Genomic DNA, 26,053 nt, shown 5'->3' on the forward strand with positions numbered 1-26,053 from the left:
TGGTTATGGGGAGTACCTGAGGTTATGACACAGAGGATGAATCCTAACTTGTTCCACATGTACAACCATCACTACATAACTTGACTCCATTATAATTTATTCCACAAAACACATTTTTACTCACTAATTACTAAGGTATGGTATTGCTTGGTGATAATTAGTGTTTACCCAGCATTCCTCTGGTATTACTACAACGACCAGGACCTGATCATTAGTGGAGTATCGGCAGGGGATATTTATGTTAATAATTATATATCCTCCCAACCCTCCTTGTACTTAACTCTCTCCCAGGGAGTGATCATTATTTATCTCTAAAGAGAATCCATTATATGAGACTTCAATACCTATATTTATAAAAAAACCTAACTATCTGCCATAATATCAGTCATATAAGCTTTCAGTTCCAATCTTTTGTCATCCTTATGGCACGTTTAAACATCCTTAGAAGTAGCGGATTCGCCGTACACCTGTGTATTATCGTCTGCTGGTACATCTTATACACAGTCTCCAATGATAATTTCTGGCTGTTTTATCTGTGATATGAGAAGCTTGTAATAACAACATTGTCATCAAACATCGTAATAACCTGGCTGGGAGGAATAACAGTATTATAATCATTGCTACCTAATCACGGTCTCCAGAGATTTATGTGGGAGAAGACACAGCCGACTACACGAGGAAGTCCCTATAGTAACAGCGATATTTCTGGTATAAAGTGCAGTGATGTTGTATATATAGTAAACAGGTAATGAGTTAATAGTCAGGGCTGCCAATTCCACAGCCCAGACATGGGCTACCTGACTAGTTCATTAGGCAGGTATGACTCCACTGTCTGCCACAGAAAGATAGTAACGAAATCTTATGTCATCACCAGGAGCCATTGTCTAGTATATACTACCATCGCTCCCCTCCTCCTCCCAAACTAGGAGCAGACTCCTTGTCTGTAGTAGGTAGTAACCCCCATCCCCTTCCCATTTTCCATCCTGTTTCTTCCCAAAACCACATTGCCTGTTGTTTTTAACTAAATGTGAGCAACAAATAACTTTGTGGCCTAGTATTGTTAAAAATGAGATGTTTTTGAAAAGTTGTTTTAAGAAACCATGACAATTTTTTTTAAAAAAAAGCTGATTTAATCATTTGAGAACCTAAGCATGTAGAAATCGCTGATGTAAAAGAATTAGACAGGTAAAAAACAATCTATAATTCATGTGTGAAAATAGAGGTTCTGAAATCTTTCAAATATTTTAATCAGTAACTTGATCGGGCTCTGTAACAACGATATTCTGGGACAGGAAATTCCTCAAATATATGTACATATAGAGTGAGTACAGTATTGTCAGGGTATCGCCACATTGATAGGCCCCTAACCCTGGACGCATCACCAGGCACCAACATACCTATCTAAAGTCCTCTGATCCTTACAATACAACTCTTCTTCGGTAATTTGATCCACCTGATGTAATGAGCACTGAGATATTGGTATTTTAAACATTTGTCCGAGACCAGCAAATTATCGTCAAAACATCTCACCCTTATACCATATTGTGAGCGTTTATATCAAATTATTATCATACCTTTCCACAGTTTATGTTTTCAACTGCCGTCTCTCGGAAGAAGAAGTAAATCTTGTCCTCAATGTCAAATGAAGCAACGAAGTTTGGATCTGCAAATTAGAAGTGAAAATTGATTATGAAGCCATATAATCGAATTTTCTTTGGGTTCAGAATTGAAGCATATTAATTTCAGTAGTAAACTTTTCAAAGAAAATATTTTCTAAGCCTAACTGAATTGATTACTTTTAGAATGTTGCAGTAGGTACTACGTAAGAACATACCGTTGAGCCATCTTGAGTCATGTGATCGTGTTCTGATCATCTGGCCGTTCAGGATAAGTGGGTTCTGTTCTGCAATGTCAGTCACTGTTGCTCCAAACAATCTCCCATCTGTTAATTAAACCAAGAAAATCATGTTTATGCTGCCTTTACAGTTCATTACACAATCAACAATGCTGTCGGCAATGTCTGGTACATAATTTTCAAATAAACTTTCAAAAAATATTTTCTGTTTTAAATGTTCAGCAAATCTTAATGGGGGTAAAATGTGTTCAGATGCAGCTGTAGCTAACTTAATTCAAGCCTTTTTTAAGGATAAAAAAACACAAATCTGCAGATAATTTTAGAGATGGTTAGAGTACAAGTGTAAGTGATCGTGTGTTGGTAGTGACAGATGTGGCAGTTGATGTGTGGTCCTCTAGAGACCCAGTAACCAATGGTGACCTGTAATGTAGCCATGGTAACCAAACACCCACCAATAAAAACTTATTCCATGACATGTTCTTTACGATTCAACAATGGCAGAGACAGCCACTTCTGACCTCTGACCCAAGGATTTTGTAATCCCGGTGAATTGTTATGGTCTGAGGTAATATATACCTACCCACATTTGTTTTGCCCGATTGTTTTACTTTCTATTTCTAAATTTAAGTGACACGACCATGATTTACAGCTGTATAAAAAGTGTGACGGGGAAACTTACCAGCATATACAAATGTACTGTTATGGTTTGGGCTGTATGGGCATTTGCCGACACCACTTTCTTCTTCTAGCTGACTGTAGCCGATGGTCTCCTGTAAAAACAATGGTCTCCATTTAGTCTCATGTGGAATAAAACAGTTCATTATAGAAGGAAAACACAGCATGTAATCTTGGGTGGCATATGGAAATATCAGATATACTTTTGCAGCAACCATCAATTTGTGTCGATTTTGTTTCCGATGCAGTAATGAGAATTTCAAACAGAAAAGAAAGATTAATCACTTTTCCGCATCAATTTATTTTGGCGTTTGAAATCAAAGACGATTTTCCTTACATCACAATGTATTTATTGTTTTTATTATTCTGTACCGACATGCAGCAATCTGGATCTCTAAATCAGAGAGCTGATATTAGACAGTCTATCTCCCGTGAGTATAAAATAGATGTGTATTTGACCCCCAACCTGACCCCTGTTCCATCTATAACCATTAAAAAGCATGTAAGACCTTGTAGCTCACATGGCCTGGGCAGTGTGCTGGCCTCCAGAACTTAAGGATTAATAATAAAACCCCAGGCCTGTTACACTAATCTGCTTTAATACACAACACAACCCATTGTTATCCTTCATATACTGACACACTGCCAAGAAAAGTGGTTAATGCAGTCTGCCGACATCCTTGGGGAGGGGGGAAGAGTGGAGAAAGGGGAGATAACACCAGTCGGTGAATCAATCACGGAGGTTTATTCATCACTAATAGATCTGGGAGGACTAGGTACAGCGCTGTGTGTACAACTAATCAGGACTGGACTGATGGTAGTGTGTCGGGAAGTCTATCTAAAACCAATCCACAGAAAAAACATTTCCTCTTACGTCAGTAGCAAAGCAAAACAAGTTGTTGACTAATTAAATAAAATACAAATTATTTCAACCCAGAAAAACAGATTGCTTTTAAAGTACATGGTTTCTCCACCCATATAGTTCTCCGAAAAAAAAAAAAAAAAAAATACAACCAAATCTAATAACAACAGTCTCTGCCCCAGCGTCATCGCGTAACTTGAGAACAACAAGTTATGGAAGTCGATCTGTAAAGCATTGGTTCACTTACAAGTATTGGGCTTCATTCATAATACATACGTCTGCGTCCTAAATTGACTATGTCAGTGGGTAATACCACACCATCCTCCCGTTAATGCTACCCTAATCTTTTCCTATTCAAAAAGCAAATTATCACTAATTTTCTATTACCATGACTGGCATGCTTGCTCTATTATTTACAAGAATGTATTACTATGCTTCATTATGCTTTCTGAGGAAGCCTTACAAATTATTAAAGATAATTCCCGTAACTACAGTGTCTCTGTAAGGTATAATGGTAGAGCCTGTCTTTCTAGGCCATCAGTACTACACTAACAAAGCAAACAATCCGTAATACAAAGGTTTTCTATGTAAAGGGAGCTCGTTAATGAATATTAATTAAAACCTATAAATCAGCAGATTGTCTTTGGAACCTAATTATGGTTATCAGAGGTATTATCAGTGGACTAATTTTCTTATCTTTAAATAGTTTGTGTTTATTTTTCATTAGCCTACCATAAACCTGGCCCTGTGGTCAGTATGGAGTTAGTGTAGAGATAGTAGGATCTGTACTGGTTTTACGACATGTTACTATTGTATATCTCCTCAGGCAATATAGGCTATACCTAGTACTCTTACACTGAGCCGGCCTGGTAAATATACATCTCTCCTGACACATTTTATGGCCAAATTGTCATAAAGGTGCTACTATTGTCTGCATGTCTACATCAAAACCTTTTTGTGCACTCCATCAATGGTCCCCGTTATAGCTACATAGTTATCTCCCATTACAAAAATCCCTGTGTTATCTCCCCTTATGGAAATCCTTATATACCACTATATAGCTCTGAGCCACTTTTAACAATAACAGCATTTCAATATTTTACTTTTTGTTCTTTTTTTATTTTAAATCCTTAATTGTTCTTTCTTGTTTTAGTAAGACTTTTATTTTTCCCTTTTCAAAATGTCTCTCGGGAAAATTATGACTGATGTCCTCCCCTGGGGTAAGATTTATATGAAATACCTGCAGTAATACATATTAACTTAATGGAAACCCTACCCATTATCTGTTTACACCATGAATAACAATATTTACCAGTTGACCATTAACTAATGGCCTGTCTGACCAATGATTAGACAACTAATGACCGCCCCAGTAATAACTGTAGTAGGTACAGACTGGATCTACGTCTGGAGGGGGGAGAAAGTCTAATTGTTACTAATCAGTATGGTGGTGTGTGTTTCCCCTAAGTCAGCCAGCATGGCTGCTAGCCAATCAATCAACATTAATTCCACAAAACTGTATCCCTCTGGCCAGTCTGGTACTTTAACATCATTTATATTAGGATATACATTAGATTAGGACCTAATCCTTAGTTACAGTCTAAAGTTCCAAGATAAGGCCAGCATTAGGGTCAAAAGGTTGTTCATCTTCAAAAAGGGAGAAAACTTACAGTGCTTTTTCGGTAACTACGACACTTCGGTTTATAGGCATTCGTTCCACAAACCATCAGATCTCCGGAATCCATTTTTCCTACCACTTGAATAAAATTTTGGCATTCCTCCTGAAAATACAAAAGATATAAATATTAAACAATTGTAATTTCTAAATAAAGTGTTCATTCATTTAAACTATTGTAATGACTTCCACAGCTGGTATATAGCACAATGACAACTATACAACGGCTGAGGGGGAATATAGAGCTGGAAAAGTTAACCCAGTAATCTAGAAACTGAGCCCACAGATAACATCGTATCAGAAGTGTGTAATATGATGGAGGACAGATGATGGAGGACTGTGTAGTGAGTGTATCACAGAAACAGCCAACTCATTACATACACATGCTCTATTGTATAACCAGGCGTGCAGTCTGTTGATAGCATTAATGTACAGAACGATATTCACAGAAATAACTGGTGCCTTTTAGTTGATAAAACTATTTGGCAAGGCAAGGATATTTCAAGGTTATGGACAGTAGACAGGATAGGAGATAGCATGTGACGTGGAGGGAGGGGGCTGGGGGGTGGGGGAATGACGTAGGGAGGGAGGGGGATGAGCACACGTCACAGCACTGTGAGTAAACAGTGAGGTTTAGCATCTGGTACAGGTCAGGTAGTCTGAGGAGAGACACCCAGGTACCTACAACATGTAGGTAAAGACTTCATGTAGGTAAATGTGTATATGGTATACATGTCCCATCCTATGTTACATCGTAGATGTTAAACATTTAGAAATACCTATTAAATGTCTCATATCAGAATCTGAATCTTTCCAACGCTCCAATTATTTTGTTTATCATGTTTTTTCCACAGCGTGTGTTCGGTGACACACTATGAATGCCTGGATCTTACAATGAACACAGTCAAACCATAAATAACTATGATAGGTTGAGATTTATAAAGCTCAACCCAGCACAACAATTATGAGAGATATAATGTGTCTCTGTACATCCCATTAAAACTGGGGTAATTTTTCAACATTGTCAGGTCTATATTGGGCTCCCATCATTATCTCCACACATATGTGCTCCACACACATACTCTCACATGGTAGTAAACTCTGTCACTATCATTCAAGTATCTACCTTTAAGTAAAGCAAATAAAACTTTATTTTCAACAGTTCTCCAGATTAAAGAAAGCCACTCTGGCTAACCATGCTAAAACCATAACCTAAAACATTGTTTGAAGTAAACGATGGGTTTTACTTTCATTGTTTGAAGTAAACGATGGGTTTTACTTTCTGCAGCCCTTCCACACGAGCAGACCCTGACAGGCCATAAAAAACCTGGGGATAGATACCAGGCAGGAGAAACAATAGAGCTGGCAGGCGTCTTAACTACATCAGGCTATTGTTCTCTGACAGACAATGTATACAACTGCCAGGTCTGGTCTTCCTCCCAGAGGATAAGGAGGGGCAGACAACTCCTGTCAGGGGCTGGGCCAAGTCAAGCAGCACGGCCCAAACAAAATCTGATCGTTCAGCAGAACATGCACCGCCTGTTAGGTGTCTGTTTTCAATCATATTAACACACTTTTACTTTTTATTTAACAGTAATTCAATTATTGTTTATAGAAGGAAATATATGGTTAACAAAAACAAGTTCAATGCGATCAGGATGCAGATCGATATGTATCAAATCTCCAATTAAGATTTTTTGTTGGCATGTTTAGAAAATAATGTTTAATTACCAGGCCAGGTTTGAATTTGACACTTTGCAAAAGCTTGTAAACAAGATTTCAATTCTACAAAACAACACTTGTTCTGAAACAAAAAGGGCGGGGAAATTATACTGAGTATGGAAAAGCATGCATGACGGCCATTAGTAGTGAAATCTGGTCTATATACAGGCCAGGCTGGGATGGTGTATGTAGAGAAGTACATGTTAGAACATTAAGTATCCTGAAGTCCTCAACCTACTGCAGACAGGTGGCCATGACAGTGGTGACACGATTCTGTCAGGTACATATGGTGGGGACCCACTACTCTACTAAATACATTCACTCCCATTTACCAACTATTTAGCAATAAACCTTATCATTGGATGTGGTGTACCTGCAGTCACTTCCATACAATCCAAGTCTTTTGTTTTGCTGATGTTGTTTCAATGTAATTCAGCCATTTTTCCAGTACCCTCTTTTGACCAATTATTTCTATATTTTGCCCCTGCTCCTTCTTTCCAAGTATTTTAATCAATCTTTTATTTATTGTTTTTGGTCTAAAAAGTGATGATCTTTTTTCCCTCCATTAAATTCTTTAAATTCTTAAGAGTATATCCACCATTTCCCTGCCGAGCTTCTCTCTGGCCTTTTTTCAATTCTCCAGATCTAGTCTGTGAGCTACTGATGTTGATATGGATGCCATATAAACAAGGGAGACACTAGAGTCTTCATTAAAATCTACAGATAAAGCCATTATCTGAAACCAAGAGAACTCTACAAACAGAGATAAATAGGCCAATTGCTACTTGAAGGACCTGTTTTTTAAGATGTCTGACAGTTTGTGATTGATCTTGGACAGTTGTAGATAGCACTGATGTTTGTATAGAATCATAGACATACACATGTAAGAACTTATAAACTCAAATACCTGTGACCCAACAATGTTTGGTTTGTTCAAACTGCTCATGATTTTACATCATGTTTTTAAAATTCAGGTGATATAAAAAGTCTTAATTCAAATTATGAAGCCAGCTATATGGACCCCGCCTCAGATCAATTTTTCGGCACATTGCATTAAAACATACGATGATTTTGTAAATGTGTGGTTGTTCGCTGTAAACAGGCCGACATGAGTCCAGTGCATCACAACAAGGTCTATGTTCTCGGAGGTTATCTAGATAAACGTACGTCGAGCTTTGTACTGATCAAACGGACCACCCTGATTACACTCACCTTATATAATTAATCAACAATCAATAGCTAGTGTATCATTTACTTTAAATTTTCAGTTTTTAGCCGATCACGAGATCAGATTTTCTCTGTCATTAATCAGATTATCAGTTGATAATTTCATTAAATCAGTAAAATTTTACGATCGTTTTCCCTACGACTAAAACACCAATGAATCCCTTCCAGAGACTATGATTAGAGAGCAATTCCTACTACATTTCTCTGTATTACATGACTTTATTGTCCTATGAACAATTGACCCCAGTGTTTAGTGGTTAACCTGGATTTTTATCAGATCTAGTTTTTGCTGTAAGCTGTTTTGACAGCAGCTGTGAACAGGAAGAGCACCACTCGGCCCAGATTTACCTGGTACAACTGTCTATTTATTTAGCCTTTTAATGGCACCAGGGTTTGCAACAGGGACCTGTGTGTCAGTGTTTGAACTTGACTGTACAAAGTGTTAGCCAGGATATTGAGCTCATTACTAGTGTTTTTGATCCTGTCATGGGCTCTGCTCTCGCTGTACATTGTGATGCCCTAATTGGAGATTACCATCATCAACTTTGTAGGAACATCTACAAAACCTTGGTACATTCACACAAATTCATGAGTCGTAACACTTTTATTCTCGCCGCCTTTCTTCGAGATCTAATTGGGTTTTTACCTGTACTCTGTAAACTAATAACCAGGTCGTACAGGTGAGCAGTATCCAAGGCACACTGGTTACAGCCTGCTGGTCAAAGTTATTCCACCGCGGTCGATAAAAACACTAAAGGAATTTCAATATTACCACACAACCTCTATATTACCAGTGCCATTTTCAGCCTCTGTAACATTATTTCTAAATTGATCCAAACTCTACAGTAATGCAAACCCAACAACGATTGGATTGTGTGTCGGCTGCATTAAAATACCAATTTTGTGGAGCAGCAGTAGAAGATTAGCCTGTCTTCACCTTCACATGTTAATAAAGACGGAGTCTATTAATACTGATCATCAGCACGAACTTGTCCCTGCTCCATGTACCAGACTCCAATATTGCTTTGATGATGTTTTCTCCTGCGGCATGTTGGCCATGGTCAATTTCGGAATTGGTTTGCACATCAGATGTTTTATATTGAAAACGGCAGCGAATTCCTTCAAACCAAATATTGGGAACCGCATCAGAGACCATGCAAAGCTTGGATACAGCATCTCAAGATTTTATTATTAAACTCAGTAGACACTGAGGGGTTGGTAATGAAGTCAGTAACAGCCATCAGCACTTGTCTGTATACCATTGACACCTTGTTTGACCTGTGAGCTTGTTTCACCAGCTGACAATCAGCCAAATCTTTAATAATGAATTGTTTTATCTTTGTGGTCAATGACTCCCAGATTGACCATATGCCAGCAGACAGTGTCAACACCTCAACCAACTTAATTATCAGCATTATTGGCAGGTTATAGGTGATCTTGCACAACTTAACATTAACAGCATAGTGAGCAGGTTTCCATCGGTACACCTTACATCAACAAGCCTTAAAGCCAAGCCGCCACAACCACATATACAGATCATCGCCTCCACTGATCCTACACACAGAGTCAAACTTTTCTGTGCCCAGTCATCCAATAATAGGGAATGGCACATACACTTTAAATACTTGTATGCAATAATGATGATGAAAATGTGAATTTAATGTTTTCCGAGCATAATAGAAGCTGACAATGATTTTTTTTATTGGTATTTCAGGGTCGAAATTTCCCGTAATTAGGGGTGATGGTGCCACGGAATTAGCCAAGATCAAGTTACAGAAAAGACAATTGACGTTTAGGTTTGGTACCTGGGCCAAATCCCTGTCACCTGTTTCGACAAAAGGCAGGTCTCGGCGCAGGTGCTTGTCATAAGTATCTAGTTACGATATAAAACCAGTACCAGTAAAACAATCGTGTCAGACAGCCTAAGGATTGCGGTAATCAGCGTGCATGTGTTAGGGTCATTTAGCTAGTACTGAGTGATCGAAGCTCACCTGTTGAGGTAATGGATACCCTGGTCTTGTGGATGCCAAGTCTCCTGACCCAGTATATAGGTCAGACTGACAGACCTGTTATCCACCTACCATGTTAACTTCCCTGACAGTTCTACACCAGGTAGGACACCAGTATTTCATACTTTTTAAAGGGTAGTTATGTACCCTTCAGAGCCAGCAGTTCCTTTCCCAGTGAACCCTCATTAAAACCCTCTCTTCCTTAGCTCTGTGACACCATTTCTCTATGGCACCCCGAATACCCTTCATGACCACTGAGGCTCGACTCCACTAGTAAGGTTAATACAAGGTGGTGGACAGCTTTCTGTGTACGAGCCAAATACCCTGACATAGATCAGTAGAGTGAGTGAGGAAAACAATTGTGTATTAATGTATATGTAGGAGGCTACATATGTCCATGAATCACCCAAAAATTCCCAGACGAACGCCAAAAAACAGCACATGTACAAACTGCATCAAATGGCGGACAGTTATCACAGAATGTACCTAGTGACCTTGCCCAAACAATAACCTGCAGTTTCCTCCTCTGAGATTTTGAAATTTTTATCTCGGGTGTATGTGTGAATCACGGGTTACCACAGATACAAGAGTTTTACTTACCTCGGATTTCTGTTTTTTACTGCAGACATCTTTGTCATATGTAGTCGGCGACCATTCAATTCTCTGAAACAGGTCAACATTTATTGTATAACTTAATTGCCATTAAGTTCATATTTTTAGACCCATTTATTTCATTAAATTGGGACTGTCTCCTCTATATTTTATTTTTGGAAGAAAATTAGAGAAAAAGACTTCAGTTGTAATTTGGGGGAACTTTACTTTGCTCTTGGGACTAGTCCTTCAAAAAGCTCAGAGCATTGATTTCCGACTCTAGCAAATCTTGAACTTTAAAGATATTGATCTCAATCTACAACTAATTACTTACCTCTAAACTCTCCTGTAGATTGACCATACTGATGTTATGTAAAGCATTTCTGTAAATCACAAAACAAAGATCATATCACTGAAATTATCTAAACTATTACCAAACAAATAATTAAGTGTAACGGCCGGTAGCCATTTTCTTTGATGGCTGTCACCGATTAGGTGTGGAGCATTGAGGTAATGCAAATAAAATCTTGACAAATTATCCGAAGAAATTTGTGGACGGTTTGCTAATCACAAGCTTATTGGATGGTTGTTGGCACATTGTGTGTAATCTGAATGCAAACAGGCTGCAGTTGGCCTTATCACGGTAGACATGACCAGTCAGGTTTGGGTTGGAGAGATTGATCATATATGAGGAGCTAGGGTTTGGTGTAGTGGTGGGTTTGTGTACCCCTCCAACTCTCCATTATCTACTGTAGAACACTACAGGCCACCTGACCTGTTGATCCCACAAACAAACATGTCAAACCTAGTCTGGCACACTTGTTTTTAACTTACACACTTGAATAAAGTTGACCTTTTAATGGCTGCCTTATCACTAGATTCTCCAACCCTATCTTATAAACAGTCCCCTGCTCCTCCAGTCTGTCAGGGCCAGATAGAATGGGGAACAGTGAGGGGGAAGGGGAATCATGGGCAATGTAAATATTTTGGATAGAAATATCTCATCAAATGGAATGCTGTATCAGAAATGTACATAAGAAATACATCCCGTTCCCCACTGTCAGATCAACTTCAATGTTACAGATTTACATGACCTCTAAATGCCAGAGGTTATTATACACAATAACATTCCAATATAAAATGGCAAGTATTTTGACATTTTAAAATGTTAAATGATGCTCTGAACACCTGAATGTAAAGAAAATATGATAAATTCAGAATCCAAAAATAAACCTTGTCATGTTTTGAGTCCTGCCTACTGTTACAGGTCTTTCAGTACAAACATGATAAAGTTTCGTCATAGAGCCAACTCTTACCTTGCTCCGACTAGCATAGACATGGATTCTTTGTCTGTGTAGAGGAGTTTGAAATAATCATTATGGGTACTGACACCGGAGAAGGACTGTCTGCCGGGTATATCTGTAAAATATAAAAAACACAACAATAGTTAGAGATGTGGAAGCAAGGGAGATAATCCAACACCAAGGAAGATAACTCATTACAAAATGGGAGATAACTCTGAATAGGATATCATTATAATCAAGAAAGGATAATTTAAAGAAAGTGATTTAATTCTTATTAGGAAAGGACATCCCACTGGTTTACAATAGGAAAACCCTAACATATCAGACATTGATTGATTTTTTTACAGAGACTCACAGCATTGTGAAGCATGTGATAGATATTCATGGTTAATATTTGATTACAGCCTCACAGCTTACACGTAGTCTAACACTGTGTTTTATCCGAGGTTGTTTTGAATCATTAATTTGATTTGGTTTTTAGGAATCAGCGAGGGGAAATGAAGCATCAGATTGGAAGTCAGAGATGGACTGGTTGACTGATGTCATACTGCACACAAGGCATGCATATCGTTAAGGTGGAGGGAGGCCTACAACTTCAAAACAATCCCAGGACCAGCAGACATTACTGTCAGGGACGGTGATAGATGGCCCAAGGTCGAGCCTTCCCTAGGTTGACAACTCTGTGAGTGATGGCCCCCCTAATTATACTGTGGGACTCAATTACTTCTGTATCTAATTGCCTTTTGTCAAAAAAAAATTCTGGTTTTTCTTACGGAAAAAGCCAAGTTTGGACATTATAAATTTGTCAAATATTGTCTGAACACTTTATGATCAATGTAGTTTGGAATTTCCTACTTGAAAATTTGCATTTGCTCCACGAACTAAAATGCATATCGCTTATGAATTAATTTTGGTTAACATTCTGAAGTACACCTCCGTAATTAGAAATCGTAATTCAATCTTTCAAGGTGATGAGTTTTACTGGAATAATAACTAGGAGACAATCCTGTGAATATTTTCTCTGTGGTTTTAACTGTGGGTGAAGATCACTACATTGTACAGAAGATTACACCAAGTCTTGTGTGTAACTACGTTGTAGATTTCTATGGCCTACAGAGCATCTTTTTACATACACTCCTTGACTTGACAGTTCTCGCATTACAATCTTCACCACGTCATCATATTTAAATTTCTAAAAAAAGGTGTCAAAAGTCCTATGTATAGTTTAGCACTGTAGGAATCCCACCATACTCCCCCAGCCGTTAACAGACCGGAGTAAAGAACCACCTTACTTCCCTAATGTTACTAAATACAACACACATGTTGCTCCTTAATTGTAAAATTTGTCAGAAGAGATATAATTTGCAGTAATATCAAACAAAACTTAAAGGAACAGACAAGATAAGCACAAAGCAGCCCCTCTAGTTAGGGGATTCATCTCTACACCAGACACAAGTTTTTATGACCTTTGACCTGAATTGGCACTGTGCCAGGTCAGAATGCTTCTGCCTTGCCTTCCAGAGTGAGAGTGAAGGACTCTTGCTGACTTAGTTACCTTCAGTGTCAGAAGTCCTAGCAATCACTACTGAATTATTCATACAGCTTCTTTAATAGAACTAACATGCATAAAATCAACTTTGAAACTCCATTGAAAACAGATGTGGAGGGTTTTGTTGATTTGAATAATTTGAAAAGCTTGAGGTTTGAAATTAAATGGAAATTTTTAATAAAAGCTGGGAAAGCCACACTATGAAATAAAATTATAGAATATCGACAGAGTAAACACTATTCTAATGGAAATGTTTCATTTAGCAGGTCTATAATTCCCAACGTCTCCCTCACATGGGGTACATAATTGAAATAAACACACAACTATATATCGTGGTTTTGGACTTAACCACATCTCTTGTAAATGAAAACTTTGGTACAGAACTCCTCAATGTTCTTGATTACATGTTATAAGGTTGATTTAAATCACCATTAATAGAAGTAAAATATAAATATGCTGTATCCTATTGATCAGAACAGACTATCTATACACCGATCTGCTATCTAAACAGTCTATATTACTCGTATGTTGACGTCAATATCTACAAGTCTAATAATGATACTAAAACAAGGTCTACGCCCATCTGATAATATTTAATTGAAGGGTATTTAAAAAGCATCGTGATTATATTGTTATCTCTTTGTTTTGTAATTATGTAAACCTGTCGTGATGATATCGCCCGTAAGTTTCTCAGCCTACACAGTTCGACATTATAAAAACCTCAGAACTTGAGTGGCCGTCTTTGGTCTATTAATTGGATTAATCTGATTGTAAAACACTCGGTATTGTTCAAATTAATTTAAGATGTAATTAATAAAAATTTAATATGGTGATGAACATATAATAATGGCTGTCTGCTGTCTACAACAAAGCGTTGTGGTGGGTAGGGGGTAGTTTGTGTGTCGGGATCGGATTCAAACTTGGCCCGTATCGGATATTATAAATAAACTCTGTGTGATATTGAAGGTAATGTAAATCATGTTCAATATTAACGAGTCCTGCTCTATAAAAAGTTTGACAAGCTCTATGTAAGTATATTACAGTGTATGACAGAAGGTCACCAGAGTATTTTATCCCTCCTCAGATTATCGCTGACCCGACCCAAAAATATCATAGTAGTATTGTACGTCTGGGTGTATATATCTTAGCTCCATGGCCATTGGAAATATGATACACACTGTCACATTTGATACAATATAAAAACTTGTTCATATTTACAATCGTAGATTGATTTTTCCTCTTGATACTCATCTGCCTATAGAATAGTTTGTATAGAGATTTGGCAGGGCTCCGACTAGAGTGAATGGGTGACGTGAGACTTTGTAAGTCCTTGATAGTCTGCCAATCATGGACCAGATTACAAATTTGTCACCAAATTTCGTAACAGGAAAAATAGTCATATTATCAAATTTCCTAAAATCATGAAACATTTCAGAAAACATGTAAATTTTTTAACTATTTCACAAACCAAGTTACATTCTGAGTACCTAGTTTTATGTAAAACTCTAACGACGTAATAGGAAAACACCTTTTAATGTAAAAAGTTTTCTGCCCATCCATCACCTTCACACACAGTGAACACATAACCCAACCACAGATTGTAAATCAATGTCGCTTTTTTACTCCCGCAGATGACGTCATCTTTGTCAGGGGTTAAGTAAGAAAAAGTCACATATAACTATAAAACTCATAATATAAAAAAATATTCTTCTGAGATAAAAATTCCACTTAATAATTTTGTTCAGGATTTACTTTTCTCAGTAAAACGAATGTTTCACTTTTGGTATAACGCCTGTCTACCAGTAGGTATACATATCCAGGTAATATAATGTCGGCACCTTTATATCTAAGTATACCTGTAGGTGTCAACGACAAAATGTGTTGTTACGACAACTCTCGTAGTGGATACTACCACACAACATCAGTATTTAACACCAAACATTATGTTCTTATGAATCAACTTCTCAACATTTTTGGATCACTCTATCTAATTGTGTACTCTAACCTGTACAACAAACAGTACATCACCTATACATAATCCCGACCTTAAAATAGCCCTTACAAAATACATGAATATAAAAGTGGAATACACACCAGTTTGATATCGGACAAATATTGACAAAAACTCAAACTTGTTTATGAAGGTCGTACCCGACTTTTGATGACGTCAATAATACCCCGTCCCAACCCTATGTAAATACTTCACATACAAAAAAATGTATTGTCCAATCACTCATTTTTTTCATTTTTAATATTTATTTAAAAATTCTTTTTGTAGTTCTATATTTGCCTGTCAAATGTTTTCTACTGATCACATGATATAGCAGAATTAGCCTGTCAATGTCCGTACATTAATTAATATAGAAATAAAACTGTATACTTTAATAATCCTATATATAGTCTTCTTAAGGCTTATCCTGATGTAGTCATTGGTGCTGCCATTCAAACATTTCCATAACCCGACAGATTTGTATGGGGTTTGCAGGACCAGTAATCTCTTGTCAACTTTCCAATGCAATTAAGCATTGTTTTTCAAACAGGGTTCTAGGTAATAGAAAGGATTATCCTGTGTGATTAACAAATGATCAACGGTTTAATCGGCGTGCTGGCTTATGTGTTTGGATTGGAGTATCAGAAACACTTCTAACATGGCTGATCCTTTAGAGACAGTACTGCCCCAGGTAAACAATCGCTAAAAGCAAGTGCTGTTCAGAGCTTTGCAGCGTTAATCCTTTTTACGTATGCAGGATGTTGTTCGAACATGAAAACTAAATCTGACGCACAGCAAAACAGCAAACACGATTTGAACAGAACCAATTCAACATACGCCAAATACAAAACCAAATTAATATCGTTATAACAGTTCCCTGGCAAACCTCCATTCCTGGCGAGGAACAACATCTATTGAAGTTCTAGTGACTTATGTTGTTCTACGAGTGCTTTTGTACCTACGGTATACATGCCGTACCTGTAGTTTACCTTTATAATGATCTCTATCTTTTAAGCGTTTGATTTTTCCTCTGTTAGAACCTTTAGTTTCGTCTAGCGTAGTATGTATCTGTGATCCCTATCTTACAAATGTTTGAACTTTTCCTTTAGACTGCCACAATGATCCCTATCACTATGTAAAAGTCATTAGATTTCACAGACAACAATTCAACAATAAAGATTATTGGTCAAGAAAAAAAGAAACTCTTGTGGTCTTATTGGTCAAACAAGACAGACTGACCGCCTGGAACAGACAAAAGTCTGGCACCTGAATGGACATCACTTGTACAGTCTGACTGGTCCTTTGTAGGTGTCTTTGATGTCAGATAGAATACACTTGATGTACTTTTAACCCTGACAGTAGCTACGCTAAACTCAAGGGTGTCAATTATGGCAAGAGTGTACAGCATGTCCATCACGATTATTTTTCACCAGTTGTTCATCAACTTCAGTCTGAAGATCTTAATGTCCTTATTTTTTGTTTTCTGTTGAATCATGTCAATATCAATTAGGTATGTCAGTTTGGAGTTTTTATCAAAATATAAACCTACATTTGCAGCTGTGTACGTAATGACAGGTAAACTTCTTTAGATTCTACAAACGTCCTGACAAACAGACATGGTATTTGTTTAAGATATGCATCCCTTCGTGTACACTCAACAAAACTTGCCTTTGGATATTTTCACATAGATTTTGCATACCTACACATTTTGTTAAGTGCAAGTATTCATGGCCTAGGGCCTTACAAAGGTCTGTCAACTTTGAAACAAAAGTGTTCGCATATTTTAAAATGCAAATGATCTTTGTCATCGGTTATAATGTCGCCATTAAGTCCAAGTTAAAAATCAAATGAATATCAAATTAAAAAAATTTCAATCGTTAAACAGAGCTCAATTCAAAGGGCTTAGTGTTATGAATGCTTATCAGTTATAAAACAATTGAGTGTGTTTTGAGGACTAGAACATGAGGCAGTGATTAAAGTGATTCAGGGGCCATATTGAAATGCCATCGTGAATCATGAGGCCAGATCAAGTTCTTAGGGTAAAAACCTGATGCACTTTAGTGTAGGCAGTCAGCAATATAACTCCACATCAAACAAGGAATAGGCACCAAGGGAGCATTGACGATGTTATCTCTAAAATCATCCACCGAGATCTTCTTTAAATCATTCTCTAGGATTGTTTCCTAAAATTTTGAAACTACTGACATTTTTTTAAATAAAAAATGTTTTGCTTTGATTTGTCAATTGCATTTAATTTAAATCTGTTACCTTACTTAGGTAAGAAATCTAACATTTTTGAATTTCAAAATTTCTAATCTTGTAAACAACTGATAATTTCAAATAGGTAGTTTCCTTATAGAAATCAATGCAGTTATTAACATACGGTATATTACTTTTATGCACGAGTATTTTATGTAGGTGCTTTATTGTACTTGGCTTTTCCATACAACCTGTACTATAGGTATAATGGTATCTGATATATGTCATGTCAGTATAATGTTCTTATCTTACAAGACATTGTTGGTTTGTTGTGTGCAGACTGTCCAGGTCTACAGACGAAACTCTCCTAATTTAGAGGTAAAAATGTCATGTCGGTGACATTATCAGATGACCCTTTGGGCGATGGGTTTGGTCAGCTGAATGTTATTTTATAGGCCGACTGTTATATAGATGTAAAGTCGGAGAGTTAGCCTGGGGTTGTGGTGTAACCTTGTGTGATCTCGTAGGTCATTAGGGCTTCATTTGTACAACATGTGTAAAACTCAGGTTAATTCATTGTCAAATGTTTGGCCTCAGGTTGCTGACGACTGGGTATGTACAGCAAACTTACAAAAACATGTAAAACTGTATATAGTCAGGTCTAAAGACCATAAAATTAAGGCTTTACTGCTGAAATTACGATTACATGGTTCATTTATGGACACAAATAGTTTACCTGAGTGCAAGTTGATGTCAGGAAGTTTATCTTTTTTTTTTTACATAATCATAATTTGTCTCTGCGATCATAATTTTAAATGTCTCCGCTGCTCCAGTAGATAAGAATTTAGGGCCTATGTGCACCTGCATTATATCTGATCCTTTGCCTGACTCCAGGGTATAAACTTTAACCCAGGAACCAAGCACTTAATGGGCATCTTAAATAAATATTTCTGTTCCTCTCAACGGTCACTGGCAATTTCAGAAAACTCAGGAACATTATTCTACAGTTTAGAATATCATAACCGTTATAGTTCCATAATAGATATGGGATAAATGTCCTATTAGAACTGATATATCAATTCTAGAAGCTGGTGGTCTTATACTCCATGGAGATCATTCCACTTCTACAAGTTCAATTCATCATTACATCTACATTAATCATAATGACATGATCTCTGCCGTTTGGTGGTAAGTATAGATAACACATTTTTTTGTGTTTGATATTGCCACCTTGTGTAATAAGGATTTGATATATAGGTACCATTGTACAGAAGTGTGGGATTGGTTCTGAGAGGTATGGCTGTGAACATCAGGTATAGAGGCCTATCTCTCTATACAGGATGTAGAGTCTGTCCCCAATCTATGGGGGATTTATAGTGTATTGGCTCCCTTACCACCACCAGCTATCAGCAGGTGCTAATTCTACCCAGCACCTATAAATCAGAGATAATCCTGGCCTGACTGTGCTAAATGATGATTGGCCTTCAGATTCAAGTCAATAACTACACTTGTTTGAAGTCAGAGTGTAACAACTTTATCAACAGGATTTAGACCTTGCCAACACAAAATCTATATCCTACAATTGGCTAGCTGTTTTTCTTAGACACCTCACAATGACACAATTTTTTTACATCCAGGCGATGGTTTTGTCAGAAATTTCATTATACCATGTGAGATTTTTCAGCACCTCCAATTAAATGAATTCTTGCACAGGATAATTCCTTCTAAAATTAATTTACTGTTGAGTCATTGAGCCAGCTAGCTCTCTTACATGTAACCTTAGTGCAAAGGCACTAGATTTAGATATTTCCCCTGTGGTACTGTGTTAGAGATAGCTCCAATACATTGGAAACCATCAGATATTTCCTTTGACTGTCTGCTGCGTTTTGGTTTGTGCCTCCTCCAATCTTGGTAGAGTTGTTACCCTTCAATAACGAGGCATGTTTTCAGAAACCAATTCTAGTGAGTTTATCAGAAAGCCTGGGTTTATACCTAACTAGGAAACTAGATCAGAAACCCACAAAGACACATCCTTCTTAGACGTGAGCCAAATCATGTACATCAAGGTCATGCAAGGTGATGACTATAGAAAAAGTCTTAAGATAATCAAACAGAAATTTTAAACTTAGACTTATTCTGTCTTAAAAAGGAAAGAAAATGTTTGGTCAAGCAATACTAGAACTACAGCCGACACAAGGTAGTTATAACGACTGGATATATTTGTGGCTTATCATGATAAGTGTTGACACAGTTTGGACTATCTATTGTGTTCTGTCTGGTGGTTGTAGTGCGTGACAATAGCATTGTACGTCCACTGTTATAGACAACAAAGTCCTTAAAAGCCTGCAGGAATCGCATAAATCTATTTCGTAATCTATGTTTTTTCAATTCGGATTAATTCTCACGCTTGAACAATTCAAATGAAGTTAGACAAGTACAATAACTAAATATTTTCACAAGCATCAAACAAGAAAGTAACGCAAAAGAATGGCACAAATGAGTTAATTCTTTGTAGCCGCGGGGATATTAACCATTGAAACCTAAACCACATACTATACATATTCATTGTGACCGGTGTCTCACGGAATACCTGGTCCTGTCTTTGATTTTACAAGTAGACTTTGGTGGGAGTAAGTGTCGGAAATCCGGCTACAAATTAATAAGGTCCTTCTTCCAAGGACCCTGAACCACAAATCATCTTATCCAACTTCCTGTTACATCGTAACTTGTCAAAATATCTCAAGTACATTTCAATGGTTGTTTTTTTTAACCTTGTTAGTTGTAAGGGCTGATTATAATTAGAGAGATCAGGTATACAGTCAACCTGACTGTAAATTAATGTGGAACAGACTGTACGGTATTCAATCTTTATCATGTCAATGTTTTAAAATTCATCGACTGATCGATCAGTTTCTTAAAATAAACTCGAAAAACCAATTAATTAAATGCAAATGTTTCCAGTGATTTATCATCAAAATGAAATTAACAAAATAGGAATTATATGTTAAAAGTAGAAAAAGGAAACAAATTGATCTTATTCATCAGCTGATCCCTTCCGTCATATTCAGCCCATTTTATCGAACATTAACATTTCCTTTTAGTGATGGCAGCCTGGTCCTTATATTATATAAATAGATACCTATAGATTCTGTTTTACCAGACTGTCGTTGACTATTCCCCATCCGTTGCAGAAAACCCCAGTGATGCATAACAATGTCATCAATACACTAGGGAATTTATATACTGTTTTGTGTTATACCATCGGAATTCTATCTATCTGAATATTTTGTGTGATTTATGGCTGGGATGGAAATTTCAATGCTATATTTTATTACTACGAGTACCTTTTGGTACTCTTTATATGTTTTTGTGTAACATACCAGATCATGTATTATTCATATCAAATCAAATGTTTTTGTTTTTAGTGTAATTACTTGACAAGATAAATGTGACAATTATTTGGAATGAATTTTGGGACCTGATTTATATATGATTATAAGGAACTAATTAATTTAAACCATATGTAAGCCAAATGATATAATGAATACATTCAAGTTAGAATTTTGAAATTAAAACACATCAATTAAAAGTGATGAAAGTTATGAAATTTATACAAGTACAACTGCATGAATAAAGCATTGAATGTATTTGTTTTTTGTAATGGTCGACGATGGTTTCTTTGTAACTATTATGATATATTTTGTAATGGTGGACAATCGTATGTAATACATTGACATTTATCGCCCATCACATATAACTGTTTTTGACATTTGTTACAGTCACACTGCAGTATATGTGCACACTATGATACATACTGTAAAACACGAGACAATGAAGCCTGTAGAGTTTTATACTACTGTTTATGTGGTAGGTCTAGCCTTGACCAGAAGATCATGTAACAATATACAGACAATAGTAAACTTACTGAAATTATGATATAACAATGACATAACAGAAACATATATACATATATGTTTCTGGACATAACAATAACGATCGATCATATGACAAAATTTTTACCATATATTTAAGTTGTCACACAAAAGCTTTTATTTCTGACATTTTTAATAATGTAAGAAAAATGGGGTAATTTAGTGCAATGTTGGTACATCATATATCACCACATATATATTCTATTGTATTCAAACTATTTACCAAGTCATTTAAAATTCAATAAAATTAAATCCATAGCTCATAATAACTTCTGTTACGGTGATAATCAGATACACTAGTAATATCTAATCAACATAAAAATTAAATTTTAATTAAAGTTTATTTTTTATCCAGCTAGAAATATGAAAATAGGGTATTAAATTTATACATGCAGACATTAATTCATAATTCTATTGAACAAACTAACAAACATTTCATAATTATATTTATCTATTTTATTGGTTTTTTTCTTTCTTGATAATTAAATATACCTGATAACTTTCTTTTCTGATGGTTTCTTTTATTGGACCATGCAGTGTTGTAGTTTTTGTCAAAGCAAACATATATGTATTTTGTTTATCAAAAGGTGAGAAAAACAAAAATAATGTTTTGAATGCATTTTATGAATGTAGGCTTGGCTTTCTGAAATGTTGTAAAAACATCTACTAGTGTAAAAGCCAGCATGATATCCAAAGGTGTTAATGAAAAAACATTAAAGGGGATTATCACCTGTATTGTCCAGGTAAATATGCTGGAACTTGTTAGATGTGACACCTGTGTACGGCCTAATGAGCTGACAGTATGTGTTACCTGTAGCTATTGTTTTTCTCACCTGTACGTTTGAACCCTGTGATTTTGTCGCCTGGACCTGTTAGCTGACCATTGTAACTGACCACTAACTGGTGACGACTTTTTACCTGTGGACTAATTAACTTTTACTACCCTCTCACTGCTCACCTGTACATGAGAAAGTGTTCACAGATCAAAGGATTCTGTACTCTGTAATTTTATAGTTCTACTTTACATGGACCCTCTATCCTAGTAAACCAGCTAATTATAATCAAATTAACACAAGTCCATTTACACCTCTGATAGCACCCAAACATTTTCTGTAGACACATTTATGTTCCTGTAAAACTTCTCTTTTCAACTTTTTACGCTTGAAAGAATTACAAAATGTGATAATTTAGTTAAGATTTTCAGGTTTCTCTTTGTTTTAGCTAGGCCATCCTAAGAATAAGATCCCTGATGTTAATTTAGGGATATCTAGACAGAACCTTTGGTGCCAAAACCTGCCCCGCTTCATTTACCCCTCAAACTGTAGTCAGTTTTATTGGGACAAGATGAGGTCTTGTGTCCTGAGAATAAACCATATGTATCTGTTAAATATTTGTTTACTTGTCAGAAGAGTTTAATTAGATTTCCTCATGTGTAGACTGAGGGTCCCTGATCTCAGTTCATCCCTCCCTGTATATAAGTACCACCCCTCCCATCCTTCCTTCCACATATAACCTTATAACAGTAATATCTCACATATGTTCCAGTGCCTGTGACTAAGTCCATTGATAAAGGTCTAGTACACTGGTAAATACCTTATCAGACAAACCCAGGTGTCATAAACTGACCGCAATCAACAGGTGAGCCACTGCAGGTCAGAGGATGGGTCAGTCAGCCAGGTGACCGCCACAGCCACCAGTATCAGCAGGAGATTTATGTGCAAAACTTACACACTGACCTCCTGTATATTGATTATAAATGCCCTTCTATCCTAGACCAGTAGCCCTTATTAATGTCCTTCTACCCTAGTAGACCTTATTATATATAGGATGTCCCCTATTCCCCCAAGACCAGCCCTGACCTGAATATTGATGAGTTCCCCATATAAAGGCTGCCCCAGTATCTGTAGTGTAAATTTTCACTTGCCAGAAAGCCTAATATCCATTTACAGATCCTCTCAGACAAATGACATGACAGGATTTTATGGGATAATTTATGATTATTTTGACAGCTTTGTGAGTATTTATAAATCTGAGATGGCCAGCCAGTGTATCTAAGATCCAGATGTGGTGGAGACTGTTTGATGGTGAATAAATGTACCAGCTGTATGTGCAGGGACAAGCTGTACACTACCAACATCTACCCCACTACCCCAGCCTAATCTCTCAGTCACATTATCACATTCATCTACTGGGTTTTGTAATTAACTAACAGAATTTCCAAATATTTAAAAAAAAAAAAAAATGAAATGCATAAGCTATTTGAACCAGAAGACAGTTGTAGAAAATGATGTGTTTTATTTTATGTGTTAGATAAGAAGGAGGATTGAGAAAATTCACCAGATGGGAGTAAGGAGTGTACATACAGAAACATATACCATGTTAGAAATATATTTTCTTATTTATGCATATTTCTCATGTAAATGTCCCATCCTCAATAGATAGTACTGACAAAAGCAATTTCATAAGGTCAGACTTTTCGTGAATCGTACCATATTTCTTCTAACTACGTAAAACGACAAAACAAGTGAAGTGTATTTTGACTCCTCGTGGCCCCCTTTAGTAAACACATCACGCGTTGGTGTCGCGGTCGGATGACTTTGCCGCGCTGCCAGAGTAAGGATTAGTTGTTGGCAGGCCTTACCTGACAGGTATAGAGTTACAGGTAACTAACACTCCCCGGCCAACTATTATGTCCACCCCGACAACTCCTTTGTATCAAATTGCCCTCCCCCCTCTATTTAAATTCAACTGGTTTTGTGATTCAGTATAAGAATTATATGAATAAATGAATTTTAATATAAAAAGTTGAGCTTATATTTTGGTGCCAACAGTTTTTTTTAAGAGCCCAATAGGGGACTGAAAGGTGAGGTGATGGATTTCAATCTAAACATCCCCTTCGAGTTATTTAATTATACAACCGTATATGTCAGGGTCTTAAGTGTTCTCAGCCCATCAACATTAGACTATGGTCCTACCATACAGCTTAAGGAGATGTCACAATAAAAACCCAGAGTTTCACAGGTGTGCAATCAGCGTACCTGTGGGATTTCCCCTGTAATCACAGGTATATACTGGACCATCCCTTACGTGACCTAGTTGTATAAGAGTGTTGACCAGTAAGAAAATCAGGCCGGGTGAAGGATTTACTTAACTGACTAAGTCAATACATTTATTGGGCCTTAGCGGTGGTCAAAAACTCTTGTTATTACTATCAACACAAAACCAAGATTAATATCTGGCAGGAGTTTGTGTCAATGGATAATATACCCCCACCATTTCAAATAGAAACGACACACATTGTATATAAATATACCTATAATTATCATATAAACGGCCCATAATCAAATATACACAGAATATATATATATACACCTGTCTATAACAGGTAACCTATCCATAGGAATACTTTTAATATATACTTATTTTTCCAAGGCTACAATTGATGTATTTGAAGTAAAAGGATTAAAATTTTGAGACACACCATTAAAATAAAATATTAATAGACATTTTGATATTACCTTTGATTTGCCAAATCTTCAATGCTTCAAAGTCTCGATGCCAGTCCTGGGCAAGTGTGACATGGATGATGTAGACGATAAGGATCCGTATATCCATGTTGTATCACCTCCGAGTCACCTGTAAACACGTCTGTATATTAATCCACGAGATAGATGTTTTGTTTTTACTTCATTAAATCAGATGACATGATTCTATCACTGCACATCAATTGGAGTCCTGCCAAATTTTTACCTGAGTCTTAAGATAGACACCAATCTAGTTTTCCGAGGTAAGAAATCCCTTTACTATTATAATGTACAGGTATCCGTGAGCTGAAATCACCTTTGCTCTGTGTACATATTGAAAGCAATATTTTCCAGGAATATATAAATCCAGACTATCACACACACACTAGTAACACAGTAGTATAGTATCCAGATACGTGAACTACAGCTCTGTTCAGCATGTACTAGTTGTTTTCATTACACTGATTGTGGTCTAGTAAACTTGTCTCTACACATAGCTGCTCAGGGGGCGGAGCCTACCAGTACTGGCAGCTAATTGGTGGACGGGCCTGTCAATCAGCAAGCAGCTGATAGCCTCAGTCAGTGGGCCAGACCATGTGTTGTTACTAAAATGTTTCAGTAGTATTGTAGAACAGAGGATCACTCAGATAAGGACATAATTTCAATGAAATTATCAGGATAATTAAGATATAGGCAGTACATTGGATATCAGTATTATTTCTGTGTTGTATTTCTTGTTTTTACTCTGGACAATGTGTGTATTTGTAGATCTAGTTTGTAGGGGGTAAAACCAATATACATATAGGTAGTGTATATACACAGTTTTTCTTTGACCCATCCCCCAGGTGTACCTGTGTAATAGATTTGTTATACCAATCAGACTACTAATTAATAACTATCAACAGAGAAGTCTAACATTAGAAAACAGGAAAAATTTCT

At 36.7% G+C, this 26,053-nt stretch overlaps 2 protein-coding genes across 5 annotated transcripts in view; one reads left to right on the top strand and one right to left on the bottom strand.

Moving 5' to 3' along the window:
• The window catches only part of LOC138333400 (GPN-loop GTPase 2-like), a 230,606-nt gene that overhangs the window by 35,375 nt on the left and 169,178 nt on the right, over nt 1-26,053 (top strand). The window lies entirely within an intron of this gene.
• Nucleotides 1-26,053, bottom strand: part of LOC138333397 (semaphorin-1A-like) — a 41,109-nt gene that overhangs the window by 8,466 nt on the left and 6,590 nt on the right. The window contains exons 1-9 of one of the 4 annotated variants that reach the window (XM_069281748.1): nt 25,341-25,591; nt 25,109-25,226; nt 11,933-12,035; nt 10,951-10,999; nt 10,626-10,688; nt 5,063-5,173; nt 2,535-2,625; nt 1,835-1,942; nt 1,575-1,663 (exon numbers count right to left, since the gene is read on the bottom strand). In XM_069281748.1, the coding sequence (XP_069137849.1) occupies nt 1,575-1,663; nt 1,835-1,942; nt 2,535-2,625; nt 5,063-5,173; nt 10,626-10,688; nt 10,951-10,999; nt 11,933-12,035; nt 25,109-25,205 (711 nt within the window). In that variant the 5' untranslated portion in view covers nt 25,206-25,226; nt 25,341-25,591. Of the gene's footprint in view, nt 1-1,574; nt 1,664-1,834; nt 1,943-2,534; nt 2,626-5,062; nt 5,174-10,625; nt 10,689-10,950; nt 11,000-11,932; nt 12,036-25,108; nt 25,593-26,053 lie in introns of those variants that run through there. The other 3 variants (XM_069281749.1, XM_069281750.1, XM_069281747.1) reach the window with 3 other exon arrangements.

Source organism: Argopecten irradians, chromosome 10 (genome assembly GCF_041381155.1).
Source record: "Argopecten irradians isolate NY chromosome 10, Ai_NY, whole genome shotgun sequence".
Classification (NCBI taxonomy): domain Eukaryota; kingdom Metazoa; phylum Mollusca; class Bivalvia; order Pectinida; family Pectinidae; genus Argopecten; species Argopecten irradians.